The 17,173-nt window shown below is 41.0% G+C and overlaps 2 protein-coding genes across 6 annotated transcripts in view; both read right to left on the bottom strand.

The window, feature by feature from the left end:
• Positions 1-17,173, bottom strand: part of smap1 (small ArfGAP 1) — a 265,913-nt gene that overhangs the window by 233,352 nt on the left and 15,388 nt on the right. The gene's annotated exons all lie outside the window — the stretch shown is intronic.
• Positions 15,230-17,173, bottom strand: part of LOC140679951 (E3 SUMO-protein ligase ZBED1-like) — a 2,775-nt gene continuing 831 nt past the window's right edge. Inside the window, exon 2 of the mRNA XM_072916335.1 lies at positions 15,230-17,099. Within this exon, the coding sequence (XP_072772436.1) occupies positions 15,449-17,099 (1,651 nt within the window). The 3' untranslated portion in view covers positions 15,230-15,448. The remainder of the gene's footprint in view (positions 17,100-17,173) is intronic.

Genomic DNA, 17,173 nt, shown 5'->3' with positions numbered 1-17,173 from the left:
CGAAATAAAGGGAAGGTGGGACACCGGTCGGTAGTTTACCATGAGGTCAGGATCAAGGTTAGGTCTTTTGAGCAGAGGATGAATAACCGCTTTCTTGAATGCTAGGGGAACAGTGCCAGAGGAAAGTGATAAGTTTATAATATTTAGCACTGATGGACCTAATAATACAAAAAGCTCCTTGATAAGTTTCCCAGGAAGTGGGTCAAGTAAACATGTTGTTTGTTTTATCCCACTTACACACTGTAATAGTTCCTCTAATGTTATTTCATCAAAAAGAGAGAGACTATTTTGTATTGCAATATCCGTCGTAGATACAGTTGTATCTGTGTTCATAGAACCCAGTTGTAGCTGGGATGCGTTGTCTTTAATCTCCTTTCTAATGAGTTCAATTTTCTTATTAAAGAAATTCATAAAGTCATCTGCCGAGTGGGTGGAGCTATTGGGAGGAGTGCCTTGTTGGGTTAGCGATGCTACTGTACTAAACAAAAATTTAGGGTCGTTTTTGTTGAGGCGGATGAGATTTGAGTAATATTTAGCTTTAGCTAAGGTAAGCATGCGTTTATACGATATTAAACTATCACTCCATGCTTGATGGAAAACCTCAAGCTTGGTCGCGCTCCATTTGCGTTCCAACTTTCTACATGATAATTTATGAGCTCTGGTTTCCTCTGTAAACCATGGGGTGCGCCTTTTAGGGGCCCTTTTTTGTTTTAGCGGTGCTATACTATCAATGGTTTTGCGCAGGGCATTGTCAAAGTTGTTAGTGAGGTTATCAATAGAGCCGACATAATTTGGGAATGGTGCCATTACCGAAGGCAGTAGGTCAGCAAGAGTCATCGTTGTGGCGGCATTAATGTTGCGGCTGCTATAGCAGTTATTATTATTATTAGTTTGTTGACAATGAGTCAGAACTTCAAATTTTATAAGGTAATGATCGGACATTACTTTAGTATACGGGAGTACCATAACTTTGGAGGTGGTGACACCCCTGACCAGCACTAGATCTATCGTATTGCCGTTGCGATGCGTAGGTTCATTTATTATTTGTGTAAGACCACAGCTATCAATTATAGTCTGGAGCGCCACGCACTGAGGGTCCGATGGGGTATTAATATGGATATTAAAGTCCCCCATTATGATTATATTGTCTGCGTACGTCACTAGATCAGCAACGAACTCTGAGAATTCATTAATAAAGTCCGAGTAGGGCCCTGGGGGGCGGTAGATAACAGCCATATCGAGAGGCAGCGGTGCGACAGACCTCATAGTAAGCACCTCAAACGATTTGTATTTATTATTTAGGTTAGGGGTAAGGTTAAAGTTTTCATTGTATATTAGTGCGACCCCCCCACCCCTTTTAAGGGGACGGGCAATATGCGCATTCGTATAGTTAGGAGGAGATGCCTCATTTAGCGCAAAAAATTCGTCTGGTTTGAGCCAGGTTTCGCTAAGACCAATGACGTTAAGATTGTTGTCTCTAATGACCTCATTAACTAATAATGTTTTGGGAGACAATGATCTTATGTTTAAAAAGCCCATATTATGTTGAACGACTTAAGCTGTACATCAAGCAAGAATGGGAAAGAATTCCACTTTCAAAGCTTCAACAATTAGTTTCCTCAGTTCCCAATCGTTTATTGAGTGTTGTTAAAAGGTGATGTAACACAGTGGTGAACATGCCCTTTCCCAACTACTTTGGCACGTGTTGCAGCCATGAAATTCTAAGTGAATTACTATTTGCAAAAAAAAATAAAGTTTATGAGTTTGAACATCAAATATCTTGTCTTATATTGTAGTGTATTCAATTGAATGTGGGTTGAAAAGGATTTGCAAATCATTATATTCCGTTTATATTTACATCTAACACAATTTCCCAACTCATATGGAAACGGGATTTGTGTGCAAAAGTGCAACAATAACTTAAGTGCAACACCCATAATTCATTTTTTTTAAATAAATGCTCACATATAAAACTTTGCAAACAAACTTAAAAATAATTTCCCCAGGGTAGAAAATAATACTCTGATAAATGGGTTATACTTGGATAAATGGGTTATACTTGTATAGCGCTGTTCTACCTTCAAGGTACTCAAAGCAACAATTTTTCCACATTCACCCATTTACACACACATTCACACACTTATGGCAGGAGCTGCCATTCAAGGCCCTAACCACGAACCATCAGGAGCAAGGGTGAAGTGTCTTGCTGAAGAACACAACGGATGGGACTAGGATGGCAGAAGCCAGGGATCGAACCAGGAACTCTCAGGTTGCTGGCACAGCTGCTCTACCAACCGAGCCCCAAGTCAAAATGTGGCAAGAGGGGTAATGCTTAGAATGTGCTACTATTTTTCTGGTATTTACTGTGGCATCACTCACACTTTTCTGTGACTTCATGTTGGTTGCGTTGTCATGCAAAATCACGTGGACCCGGGATTTGTCTATTTTCCATTTGTCTAGCATCTTTGCAAGTTTCTCATCAAAAGACACATTAGTGTGGGACCCACAGAATTCACTGGCATGCTAAACAGCACTTAAACGAGTAAAAGATGAAGCCACCTGGCTGACCCAATGTGCTGTTCAGCTAATCAACGAGAAAGACGTGACATCACTGCTCCAAATATAAGTCCTGAAACACCTTGTAATTTTCAGGAGATGAGTTTGCTAACAGTCTTATTATACAGGTCAGGAAAGGCTGTTGCAGTCATGTATTGTAACAGGCAAGCAGTAATGTGGCTCAACATACTCTTAAGCTGTGAAATTCCACTTTCAATACTAAGTATTAGAATTGAATATAAAAAGCATGTGAAAGTTCAACTCCTACCTTGTTTAGTTTTGTGACGGCTTCCTTAAAGTTTTGTAATCAATCAGAAATATCAAGCAGCTAAAATGCACCAAACATGGATAAGTGTGGAGAAAGTTTTTTGCATTTTTCCTGCCATGCCTTGCAATGGATTTAAATGAGTGTTTGAGTATTTGAATGTTTTTTTTAATAATATCCACAAAGTTCAGTGAGCAAGTTTGTTTGACTTTTCTGCACCATGACGAGGGAAGGTTGTTTGGATTGGGTTATATAAATAAATGCTGTGCATTTAGTCTATAGTAGGTACACGCCATGGTCACTGGCCTAAGCCACTCATGTTGTTCACAAAATGGTGACAAATAAGCACCTATCAAACCACCAGATGTGTATATTTAATATGTAAACATCCTGCACAGCCAGATTGGTTACTGATCTCGTGCCGTCTCCCGGGCCAAATTGAAAACGCTGACGAGACGCAATTTGCACGCCGGCCGTAGTTTGGACACCGATGGTCTATCATTTCCGGTGTTAATACTACCACCACCATGCTTGACGGTAGGATTGGTGTTCCTGGGCGTAAAGGCCTCACCTTTTCTCCTCCAAACATATTGCTTGGTATTGTGGCCAAACAGCTTCTTCTTTTTTTTTTATCTGACATCACATGGACAAAGATAAGACCTTCTGGAGGAAACAAAAATTGAGCTGTTCGGCTACAATACCCAGTAAAATGTTTGGAGGTGAAAAGGTGAGGCCTTTAATCCCAGGAACACCCTGTCTACCATCAAACATGGTGGTGGTAGTATTATGCTCTGGGCCTGTTTTGCTGCCAATGGAACTGGTGCTTTAAATGGGACAATGAAAAAGGAGGTTTACCTCCAAATCCTTCAGGACAACCTAAAATCATCAGCCCGGAGGTTGGGTCTTGGGCGCAGATGGTTGTTCCAACAGGACAATGACCCCAAACACACGTCAAAAGTGGTAAAGGAATGGCTAAATCAGGCTAGAATTAAGGTTTTCGAATGGCCTTCCCAAAGTCCTGACTTAAACGTGTGGACAATGCTGAAGAAACAAGTCCATGTCAGAAAACCAACAAATTTAGCTGACCTGCATCAGGAGTGGTCAAAAATTTAACCAGAAGCTTGTGTATGGCTACCAAATGCGCCTTATTGCAGTGAAACTTGCCAAGGGACATGTAACCAAATATTAACATTGCTGTATGTATACTTTTGACCCAGCAGATTTGGTCACATTTTAAGTAGACCCATAATAAATTCATAAAAGAACCAAACTTCATGAATGTTTTTTGTGACCAACAAGTATGTGCTCCAATCACTCTATCACAAAAAAATAAGAGTTGTAGAAAGTATTGAAAACTCAAGGCAGCCATGACATTATGTTCTTTACAAGTGTATGTAAACTTTTGATCGCGACTGTATGTGATTGAGGTAACCTCCCTTGTATAGATGGGTATGGAAGGGTATTTGGTAAAATGGTTAGGTTTTTCTTTTTTTTTTTTTAGAGATTCTGACTTTACATATTAATAACTCATAAGCAAAACATGTTTAAATTCGAGCAGCACAATCTCTTCGAGAGTAGTAAGATGAGTCATCCTGCTGACAACCTCAGTCATGTACCACAAAATTGCCTCTCATATCAAAGTTTATCCTGTTTTTTACACTGCAATATGCTATTATTTATTTCAGAGATCCAAATCATTGCAACATGTAATCACTGCTATCATTAGCTGGTCATTTGTACATATAAAGTGTTGAGTTAGTTGGGCTAAAACAACTAATGTTTTTGAAGTTCTCACAAAATGTAACCATCTATTTATGTTATACTCTTCTCAAGGAAAGAGATGAGAAAATAAACACCATAGTTTATTTGCTTTATATTGCTGTAGATACCAACTAAAAAGGGGGCATTAAATCACCCTTTGCCAGAATCTACTCAATATCTAGTTAACTGCAGGAAACAGCAGTTAAAGTGAATGAATGCCAATGCTGTGCTGCCCCCTGCTGGTTATGGATTCAATGCCACCAACATGACGCGGCCTGCTTTTATCTCACCTGGGTAAAGGATACAAACAGAGAAGCTACAACTCCAAGAAGGCAAAGTAGAATAGGGCTTGTTTGGGGTTTTTTTCTAAAGACAGTGATCAATAGTAATAGAAAGTGAGCGAAAAAAACAAAATTGCTTTGTCCAGTAACATTCACTATATTACTCTTGGTCTTAAAATAAAGTCTTAAAATAAACAATTGTGCACAACAGTTCCAATAATATTCAGCATTTTAATGGTTAGGTATGGTAGATTTATTTCAGACGTGCTTAATAACATCCATTACGTGGCTGCTGTTGCACCATTCAACATGTCCATGATCCTATTTAATCCAACCCCTTCTGCATGTGTATTACTGATAATCCATCTGCGCCATACCTTTTACATTATATGACACTTACAATATTCAGTTTGCTAATTAAAGTTAAATTGTGTTCACTTACTGTGTGAGAAAGGAAGCTGATAAAAAAGTAGACATAAAAGAGCAAATAAGGGTTTAAAAAATTATCTTATTAACCATCATAGCCTGTAGTATATATTATTAATGAAAAAGTGAAAATGTTATGTTTTAAATATGAATAAAACTATGAATAAAACTAAGATTGAAATAAACAGAAATACATTGGTAATTATAAATACTGGGGACATTAAATCCCCAGTATAATATATTAACATGAAAACTAAATATGATTACTGGTACAAACATTTTGACTGGTTGCTGACTTTGCTGAAGGGGTTAAATACCTTCACAAGGACGGAGACAAAGTGCAAGACAGGTGGAAAAGCTGTTGTGTGAAAAGATTAAAAGAAGCTAGCCTGCGATAACATTCCCGAGGCTATCGTTTGAAAGAAGGCTTGCCATTTATATGGCGACTTGATGTGCAAAAGTGATCATGCTGGAACCCAGCACGGAAGAACAATTTAAGGCGAGCCGTGGGTGTTTGGAAAAGTTTAAAAAGGGGAGCCATCTTTCACAGCGTTGCTACAGCATGGCTGCTGATGGCGAGGCTGCTCAGGCAAAGCTGCTGCTTTAGGAATTTTATCGGCGAAGGGGGATTTCTACCTATCTTTTTACTGTGATAAGGCTGGACTTTCTGGAAAAAAAATATGCCAGAGGGAACCTTTATTACAGCGAAGGAGAATGCAGTACCTGAACACAAGCCGATGGAGAAACGCCTCACACAGCTCATTTGTGATAACGCTAGCAGTGGCTAGAAGGTGACGCTACGCTTGTTTACCAATACCAGACTGCCACAATGCCACAAACAAAAGTAAAAAGTAAAATTTTACTTTTTTGTTTTTTTTTGTAGCAACATGTTTGGTAACATTTTGAAGTGCACCAAAAATACTTTTGTGTGCGGTCGCATTGATAGTTAAGCTGGCTGTTGTTGTTGTTGTTGTTTGGATAAATAAAAGAGATTGTTGAATTATTACCCGCTTGTTATGTTAATTTGATACATATACTGTAAATATACACATTATAGTGGCTTCAACGTTTACATGTTTTAATATAAAATACAGACTTGTGTTGAGGCTAGAACTAATTATTCATGTTTACATTGTTTCTTATGGGGAAATCTGTTTTACTATACAAACGTTTCGCTTGGCGAACCATGTTCATGTTTCTTTTTTTTATATTTGTTTGTCATCTAGTTTTCAGGGATGCGCAGTGTTGGGTTTTTGTCAAGCTAATACTGATTCAGATAACTTCATACTTGCCAACCTTGAGACCTCCGATTTCGGGGGGTGGGGGGGGGCGTGGTCGGGGGGTGTGGTTGGGGGCGTGGTTAAGAGGGGAGGAGTATATTTACAGCTAGAATTCACCAAGTCAAGTATTTCATATATATATATATATATATATATATATATATATATATAAATAAGAGAATTTCAGTGTTCATTTATTTACACATATACACACACATAACACTCATTTACTCATTGTTGAGTTAAGGGTTGAATAGTCCATCCTTGTTCTATTCTCTGTCACTATTTTTCTAACCATGCTGGACACCCTCTCTGATGATGCATTCTGCTTCGTCTCCTTGTTGTGTGCGCAGTTGTGCACTGCACTCTCTAAAATCCCTAGATGTTAATGTCGCATATGCATGTACAGTAGATGGCAGTATTGCCCTGTTTAAGAGTGTCACAACATTGCTGTTTACGGCAGACGAATTGCTTTACGGTAGACGAAAACGTGACTGCGGTTGTTGTGTGTTGTTGCCGCGCTGGGAGGACATTAATGAAACTGCCTAACAATAAACCCACATAAGAAACTAAGAACTCGCCCTCCATCATTCTACAGTTATAACGTGATTGGGAAGGTAGGCTGTTTATATTGTGGGAAAGCGGACGTGAAAACAGGCTGTCGACACGTCACTCAGGTCTGCCTGAATTTCGGGAGATTTTCGGGAGAAAATTTGTCCCGGGAGGTTTTCGGGAGAAGCGCTGAATTTCGGGAGTCTACCGGAAAATCCGGGAGGGTTGGCAAGTATGGATAACTTCCTGCTTCTCATTGATAACAAATAAAAAACGTTTTACTTTAGATTTAACTTCCTATTGTTCACACCTTTATTTGCAGCTGGCTCTGGGCCAGCTTCTTTTGCAGCGAAGGTGTCTTCCTAGGCTTTCAAAACACTGATGTAGCAATGCTGACATTTCAGGTGACTGTTTAGGGTTTGATGTGTTAAATCTCAATGTTTATTTTCCTTCTTGCGGAATGTTTGAGGCATATTCGGTGCAAAGAGCATGCAAAATGTCTTCGTCTGAAACCGAGAGAAAGTCCGGCCGGCACGATGGATGCCATGTTTGTTTACATTGAACTCAGGGGACGTTAACAACAGTAGATATAGTACTATAGCTGATTGTCTCGCATTTCGCCGCATTTTCTCCACAGAGTGCTGGTACCCTAAAATGAGACACTTTGAAAAAAATCCCGATTTTTTTTTTTAGTGACTTCCAGCTAGGAGAGGGACTCATTTTGATTGTGACCTCCGAATGGAGATCCAAGGCAGGTCGGGCTTCTTAAAGGGCCATGCACCTAGACAATGCTTGTTCCCAAGCACCACGCCGCATTTTCTCCACAGAGTGCTGGTACCCTAAAATTTGAAAAAATCCCACCATTCTTAAATGACAAGAGAGTCATTTCTACTCCCTGCTATAGAACCTGCGGAAGGTAAAAGATAGCGCTTGGTTTTCTCACCCTAATCCAACTCCTTGGAGCCTTTTTTGTCTTTGTTATCAGAACTATTTTATAATGTTATTGGATTTATCGGCATGACATCATGATTTGTAAAATTGGCCATTATGCCTCAGCATGTCATTTTTTATGGGAGACAAAAAAAAAATTTAAACTAACAAATATGTTTATAATTACAAATAAACATTCTTATGTTACCTCGTGTCTTTTGTTATGTCACAAGCAAGAAGGAGCCGCATTTGAATGCTTTTAGTTGGGGGTAATGGGTGGCACTCCAGCACCAGATGCTAATTGCAAAAAGCAATACTCGCTTTCCTTTTAGAGGGGTTTGAATACTTGTTGAATATAGCGACATTGCTAAGTTGGCAACACTAATACCTCCTGCTACTTATTATTATTATTCTCTGGCAGACCAGGGGCCTCATGTACAGAGACTTGCGTGGCTTTCCTACTTCCTATTTCTTTGTTACATCGCAATCTACCGTACTTGGAATCCTCACCATATACAAATGCAAATCATATTGAAAATAGCCATGTACTCGAGCTCGGCACGGTCTGACCATCACTAGTCAGTAGGAGGTGCTCCATTGTCGTATTTGGTGCAAAAGGCAGAGCGATTGTCATGCCCGACATTGCGGTGTCTAAGGTTGCCTCTACACTGAGACGACTAAGGTTATACAAGGTATAACCCACCTAACCTTATCCCTGTCCACACACACACAATGCCATAGTTTAAGCTTTGGTTTAAGACCCCCTCCCTCCTCCGTCCGCGGGCGCAACGCGACCTAGTAGGCATGTGTAGAAAACGGCAGACACGCATATATTACGCCATAGTCACCTCTGACCTGGAAGTGTATCTTTACCAGGCATATAAACATTGAAGAGATGCAAGCAAGATGTTCATTTCGATTTCTTATCTGCGACTTGTTGTGCGAAGATACCGGAAATGGCTGTGAGTTTAACCAAGAAAAGGGATTTCTTTGTCTGCCCCGACGACGAGGTGGAGTTGTTACTGAAAGTAACAAACTATTACAAAACTTCCAGTCCTAATGCATTCGCTGTTTTCCGAAGTCTTCCATCATCGGCCAAGTAATACAAAGTACACGCTACCTTTTTTATCACATCCACGGGAGCCCGCATTCTCGTTGTCTCCCATTCGACAAATGGACAAAGTTTTTCGCTAAGTAGAATCACAGCTGACCTGGACATTCGAAAGTTCTCTTGCCATTCCTCTGGCACAACACACTCGTTGACTAACATATCCCACCATACTGCCATTCTTCCAGTCCTTATCCAAAACCGTCGCTCAACATTGCTGTGTTGCCTTCTGAGATGTGATGTATCTGAAATAGCTGCAATCGCGAGTTTCCTTCTCTTCAGGTATTCATGTGTGATTTCTACAAGCGCCTGTACATGTAGAGGAAGGAGAAACACGGGCATGTCTGGATGATTCGTCTCTATCTTTCTAGTGGTTACCTCTGAGTGGAAACTGGTTGTTATGAATTGTCTATGGCGCGTTGTTTCTGACGTCACTTCCTCTCCAAACTCAGTTTATAAACAACCAATGAGTCCATACAGAGCTAAGAGACGGAGATTCAAGAAACAGACGGCGCATTTACCCGAGTAAAAAAATTCCTAAGGAGGGGAACCTTAAACGGTTGGTTAGTGTGGCTGACACAGGGTTTAGGTTAAATAGTTATTCGTTTAAGGAGTTATCCGGCTTGATATGGACAGGGCCTAAGACAACTAAACACAGGCAGAAATAAAAGTAAATAAATGCTTGTGTCAGGAATAAAGTGAAGAAGAAGATACAGTAGATGTGCATGGCCAAAACTGACTCAGGGAAATTACTGCTGCACCCTGTCTGAAAAGACAGTCGCAACAATGATACATACAATTTTAGAAGAGGTGACTGATTACCCCAATGTAAAATATTTGTTGTGATTTATAACAAAATGTGTTCATACAGTTGCCTGCTCAGATGAGTCAGGTTACAGTTTCATGTGAACCTCCACCCCCACAATCAATTATGGGAGAAAATGAATAAATTAATTTGTTTAAAATCTTTTAAATGTAAACATGCCAGCATATCACAAATGATACAAAAGACATTGACTCTTGTTTGGTTAGTCAGTATAATAATAAAGTATAGAAGAGCTTCTTGCAGTGGCAGCCGTATAATGTATGTTACATCCTACTTGGTCTCCGGTGACGCAACCACTTGCTGCTGCTGTCTGCCAAAGGATCACATAATGAAAGCAATAGGTGGTGAAATAATCGCCTGGATAAATTAATATATGTCCTCACCAATATTGAAAGGAATATGAAGCATTAAAGATATTGGTGAAAAAGTGAATTTTGCATCCTTTTTTACATTGTTAAAATCAGGCCCTAGAGGGGGGGGAGTGGTGTGTCAAAGTTTTTTGGGAATATTGTCTATCATTCACAATTTCATGTAAGCCAAGCACACATTCTTATTTTTTTATGCATTCTAACTCGTAAATAAACACTAGCACAAGTCGGCTAACAATGGAGCCAATTCGGAGTCGCCCTACTCCGCCTATAAAGCGCTCTAAAACACATCAAAAAGCCTCCATCATCATTTCATAAATATATATGTAATGTAGCAACATGCACATTCATAATATTATTTAATATTTACGGCTTTTGCTCATTTGAAGCATACGGCTTTTCCCTTCAACAACAACCCGACTAATCATAGCAGACTTCGTAAGACACAGACTTTGGGACAAATGATGACCGACAACTTTATATTTTTTAACATGAATGTCAGGAGGATGATCTACAAGTTTTAGAAGCTAAACAGATCCAGCTTTTAGTGAAACAAGTATCATGTAGCAGTATTGCTAAGTGCTGAACAAGAAATACAAACTACAAACATAAAAAAATCACTTACTGTGCAATGTCTCGCACTGGGATGCCCATTAATGGGATGTTTGTATATTTCCGTTTAGATGAAGAATTGATCATAATCCTCAAGCAGGCAAAAAAAAAAGCGCTCCAAACGAGCGTATTTTCATGTCTTTCTCGCAATCTCCGGGTAAAAATTGGATGTGAAAGTTAACTAACTTCTCAGTTAATGGCCACAATCTTCTACAATCCAAGTGAGAGGCATGATTTATAATCTAGAATTCACTTTTACAAGCTGAGAGGCGATGCAACAGTAGCAGCTGAGTGTGTCAATTAGATAGTTAGCTGTCTGTGAACACGGCGCCGCTAAAAATTGTTCCTCTGCGTTAGCACTTATAATAACAATATCGCTAATACTTGATTAATATTCAGGTCACAAAATGTTTTTTAGAGGCCTTTATGGTTAGAAGAGTGTACTCCCATTAGCTGCATTGTTGGCCACCTCGTACTTGCCGTAAATTACAAATTAGAATGCATAAGAATGGAAAAACATCTGCGTTTTTGTCTTACATAAGGATTATGAATGATGGGCAAAATTCCCCAAAAAGGTGGTTTCCCTTTAAGAAGCAGAGTTAAAGTTAAAGTTAAAGAACCACTGATAGTCACACACACACTAGGTGTGGTGAAATTAACCTCTGCATTTGACCCATCCACCTCCTGGTATTTACAATACCATCTACTGTTTGGAGTTGGAACAACAAGCTATATTCACGAACAGTCCCATTAAATGTGCTTATAAGCGAGTGTGAACAGGTAGCGCCAAATAAATACATGTATAAGAAACACTGCTAGTTTACTACATTTATGAGCCTATTATTCAAACCTCCAGCAGATTTGTTTAAAGGGGAACATTATCACAATTTCAGAAGGGTTAAAACCATTAAAAATCAGTTCCCAGTGGCTTATTTTATTTTTCGAAGTTTTTAAAAAATTTTTACACATCACGCAATATCCCTAAAAAAAAGCTTCAAAGTGCCTGATTTTAACCATCGTTATATACACCCGTCCATTTTCCTGTGACGTCACACAGTGATGCCAATACAAACAAACATGGCGGATAGAACAGCAAGCTATAGCGACATTAGCTCGGATTCAGACTCGGATTTCAGCGGCTTAAGCGATTCAACAGATTACGAATGTATTGAAACGGATGGTTGTAGTGTGGAGGCAGGTAGCGAAAACGAAATTGAAGAAGAAACTGAAGCTATTGAGCCATATTGGTTTGAACCGCATGCAAGCGAAACCGACGAAAACGACACGACAGCCAGCGACACGGGAGAAAGCGAGGAAGAATTCGGCGATCGCCTTCTAACCAACGATTGGTATGTGTTTGCTTGGCATGAACTAGGTTTACAGCATATGAAATACATTTGGCAACAACATGCACTTTGAGAGTGCAGACAGCCCATTTCAGGCGTGCTAAGAACATATATTTTTCCACGATTTCAGCACTCAGGTTAACCATACCTAAATAGACACAAAATACTGCATTACACAAGACTACCCGAATGTACTCCATCCATCCATCCATCCATCTTCTTCCGCTTATCCGAGGTCGGGTCGCGGGGGCAGCAGCCTAAGCAGGGTAGCCCAGACTTCCCTCTCCCCAGCCACTTCGTCCAGCTCTTCCTGTGGGACCCCGAGGCGTTCCCAGGCCAGCCGGGAGACATAGTCTTCCCAACGTGTCCTAGGTCTTCCCCGCGGCCTCCTACCGGTCGGACGTGCCCTAAACACCTCCCTAGGGAGGCGTTCGGGTGGCATCCTGACCAGATGCCCGAACCACCTCATCTGGCTCCTCTCGATGTGGAGGAGCAGCGGCTTTACTTTGAGCTCCCCCCGAATGGCAGAGCTTCTCACCCTATCTCTAAGGGAGAGCCCCGCCACCCGGCGGAGGAAACTCATTTCGGCCGCTTGTACCCGTGATCTTGTCCTTTCGGTCATAACCCAAAGCTCATGACCATAGGTGAGGATGGGAACGTAGATCGACCGGTAAATTGAGAGCTTTGCCTTCCGGCTCAGCTCCTTCTTCACCACAACGGATCGATACAGCGTCCACATTACTGAAGACGCCGCACCGATCCGCCTGTCGATCTCACGATCCACTCTTCCCTCACTCGTGAACAAGACTCCGAGGTACTTGAACTCCTCCACTTGGGGCAAGATCTCCTCCCCAACCCGGAGATGGCACTCCACCCTTTTCCGGGCGAGAACCATGGACTCGAACTTGGAGGTGCTGATTCTCATCCCAGTCGCTTCACACTCGGCTGCGAACCGATCCAGTGAGAGCTGAAGATCCTGGCCAGATGAAGCCATCAGGACCACATCATCTGCAAAAAGCAGAGACCTAATCCTGCAGCCACCAAACCAGATCCCCTCAACGCCTTGACTGCGCCTAGAAATTCTGTCCATAAAAGTTATGAACAGAATCGGTGACAAAGGGCAGCCTTGGCGGAGTCCAACCCTCACTGGAAACGTGTCCGACTTACTGCCGGCAATGCGGACCAAGCTCTGGCACTGAGCATACAGGGAGCGGACTGCCACAATCAGACAGTCCGATACCCCATACTCTCTGAGGACTCCCCACAGGACTTCCCGAGGGACACGGTCGAATGCCTTCTCCAAGTCCACAAAACACATGTAGACTGGTTGGGCAAACTCCCATGCACCCTCAAGGACCCTGCCGAGAGTATAGAGCTGGTCCACAGTTCCACGACCAGGACGAAAACCACACTGTTGAATGATTGAAAAAAATAAATGTTTTTAAGCTAAATTATTGGTAAACACAGTTTATGTATAATAATTTACGTAAAACCGCGAGTAATGAATAAAGTTTTCATCAATTAATATATTCTGTAGACATACTCTCTTTTCCTGAAAGCTGATCTGTCCAGTTTTGGTGTTGATGTCAGCAGGCCAGGGAAGCTAGGGTCTTTATCGTTGGAAATGCATCTGCTTTGAGTGTCGCAGGATATCCACACATTCTTGCCATCTCTGTCGTAGCATAGCTTTTGTCGGTAAAGTGTGCGGAACAAACGACTGACCATTTTGTCGGCTTTCCCCACACCCTCGTATTTTGAACAAATTTCGTCCAATTTCTTGCCACTTTCGCATCTTTGGGCCACTGGTGCAACTTGAATCCGTCCCTGTTCGTGTTGTTACACCCTCCGACAACACACAGACGAAAGTGAGAAAATGGCGGATTGCTTCCCGATGTGACGTCATCGCTCCGAGAGCGAATAATAGAAAGGCGTTTAATTCGCCAAAATTCACCCATTTAGAGTTCGGAAATTGGTTAAAAAAATATATGGTCTTTTTTCTGCAACATCAAGGTATATATTGACGCTTACATAGGTCTGGTGATAATGTTCCCCTTTAACACACACAAATATCCAAATATCACGATATACAGTTGGTCTCCCTGCTTCATTACAGAACACATGAATGAAAATTTAATTTGAAAAGTTTTCCTATAGACACCAGACGCCTCCTATTTTAAGTTCATTGTCAGTGTTTGTTCTTGAAAAGCAGACATTCCGCGGGTGTGTGCTGTGTTTTCATGGTCATGAGCTGCTGCGCGGGAGATGGAGCACACATGTCTGTGTTTTGGTCATTTGTCAGTGTGATTCATTGTCCACTCGGGTGACATTCAAGTAACAAAATGCATGTCAAGACTGCATTTTCTTGCATACAAAACCACAACATGTCTGACTGAGTAATGAAATTGGAATCCCCCCTTTCCAGTACAATATCAGGGGTGCGCATGTGTACTTGATGCATGTACAGTATTTGGTGTGTAAGACACTGCCAAGGAAGAGCCAAGGGCAAGTCATCTAAGAGGTGCTTGCCAAGATCTCCTTTGCCAGCACAGAAGTTCCACCCCCCTGCACACAGCTACTTAGCGTGTGTGCTATCTGATGACATTGGTGATAAGATTAACTGCATTCAAAAGGTGAATTGGAGTCTGAATCAGGACTGGACAGGATGAGATATCAAGGAGGACATGACAGTGAAACAGGAATCAATAAGAAATCTTCCAGTCATACACACATACACACAAGCATACATACTAGGGCTGCAGCTAACGATTATTTTTCTATCGATTAATCTATAGATTATTTTTTCGATTAATCGGTTAATCTATAGATTATTTTTTTCGATTAATCTATAGATTATTTTTCCTTTTACCAATTATTTTTTTTATTTAAAATTAAGATGAAAAAAATAAATTTAGGCCAGTTTTTTCAAAAGGCATGGCTTTTATTTCCAAAAAGAAAAAGTATGGCCACTCAGTCAACATTGAAAACATGGCAAAACATTCTGTAACACTGTAAACATTTGTGCCAATCTAAATATTCTGGAGCACTGTAAACATTAAGTATTGCTTTTAAAATGTGCAAAATAAACATCCAGTCCAACACAGTACACTATAACCAATTCTACTCATTCCAGTGAGTGACTAACAGTTGTAATGAAGAAAGGTTAGCATGTCTACATGCTCTGGGGTGAGGCTGGTTCTTTTCTTGTTTACAATATTCCCAGCAGCTGAAAATAGGCGCTCAGAAGGGGTCGATGTGGCTGGAACTGAGAGGTAAGACCGAGCCAGCATTGCCAGATTTGGAAACCTTGCCTGATGTTCTTTCCACCATTTTAATGGGTTTTCATCCTTGGAAATGGGGGATTCTCCAAAATAAGACACTAACTCGTTTCTGACCATTTCAGCATCATTACTGTCATTGTTGTCTTCCTCATTGTTGCTGAGTTCATCTGAATCTGAGCCAAGAAGTGTGTCTAGTAAAGATACAGGCCGCCTGTCAGCATCTGGTCTTTCCACTTGCATTGCTGTGCCCTGTTGAGCGTGTGTCTCCTTTTCCCTTCTTTTCTCCTCCAGAACTATTGCATGCAGCTTGTATTGAACTTTTAAACACTCATCTGCAGTCAGGAATTTCAGCTTCCTGAATCGTGGGTCAAGTGCAGCTGCTAATATGCACACATTTGGTCCATCATCTTTGAATGTGGTCTCGGCTTCCCACCTGGATGTTATCTCACGTGCAGCAGTGACCTGGAAACACTTGATTGATGCATTTTCAAAAGCAGTTTGTGTAGCCTTCCGAAGCCCTTTGACCAGCAGAGGGACAGCGGAAACTGTTACATAAGATTCTCCACTCAGGTACACAGTTGCACATTCAAAAGGTTTCAGAACTTGTTCAAGTTCTTCAAGCAAGCTCCACTGGTCAGCCTTAAGATCCAGAAAATGCTTCCCTCTTTGAGTGACCTCCGGATCTGACAGAGTTGCTGTTATTGGCCACCTCTGCTCAAGCAGGCGACTAATCATGTAAAAGGAACTGTTCCATCTCACAGACACATCTTGTATGAGGCTGTGGTCTGGAGAACCCATTTGTTTTTGCTTAACCTTTAGTTTTGTACTGGATAGCTCACTTTTTCTGAAGTGCTCGACCAAACTTCTTGCTGCTCCTAAAGCTCTGCTGATGTGGTTGTCCTTTAGAGCATGGTTAACTACAAGCTGTAGAGTATGGCCAACACATCTGAGGGATGAAACACCATGTCTTTCCTCAAGAACTCTTAAAGCTGCAACAACATTTGCAGCATTGTCATGTACAATGACTTGTACTAGTTTTATGTTTATTTCAAACTTATTGACAACATCCTCAATCCAAGAGGCAATGTTTTCTGCAGTGTGCTTTTCATTGAGGGGCATTGTTGTCAAGTTAATTGAGGTAAGCTCCCACTCATCATTAACAAAGTGAATGGTGACACCAAGGTAAGCTTCAGTGGCCATACTTGTCCATGCATCAGTTGTGAGTGTCAGTTTTCCTTTCACATTTTTCAGGATTGCTTTGACTTCATTCATTTTCTTTGTGTATTTTTGCTCCATAAGCTTAGTGAAGTGGGTTCTTGATGGTAGTGTGTAGCCAGAGTGAAACCGTTTGATCATTTTTTGAAACCCTTCCCCTTCTACCATATTTAATGGCCTCATGTCTATGACCATCATTTCCAGGACACCATCAGTCAGGTCAGCGGCCACTTGGGGTGTGCATTCAGTCCCATGCCTCTTTGGAAAAAAATCCTGGACACTGCTTTGTCGTTTGCTGCAACATAAGAGACAACAATTAATTTTCATTTTAAATATACCCAAATACAGCTTACTTTAATACAAAAGGTT

Source organism: Nerophis lumbriciformis, linkage group LG02, assembly GCF_033978685.3.
Source record: "Nerophis lumbriciformis linkage group LG02, RoL_Nlum_v2.1, whole genome shotgun sequence".
Lineage (NCBI taxonomy): Eukaryota > Metazoa > Chordata > Actinopteri > Syngnathiformes > Syngnathidae > Nerophis > Nerophis lumbriciformis.
The sequence above is the reverse complement of the archived record's forward strand: the minus strand, read 5'-3'. Positions and strand labels throughout refer to the sequence as shown.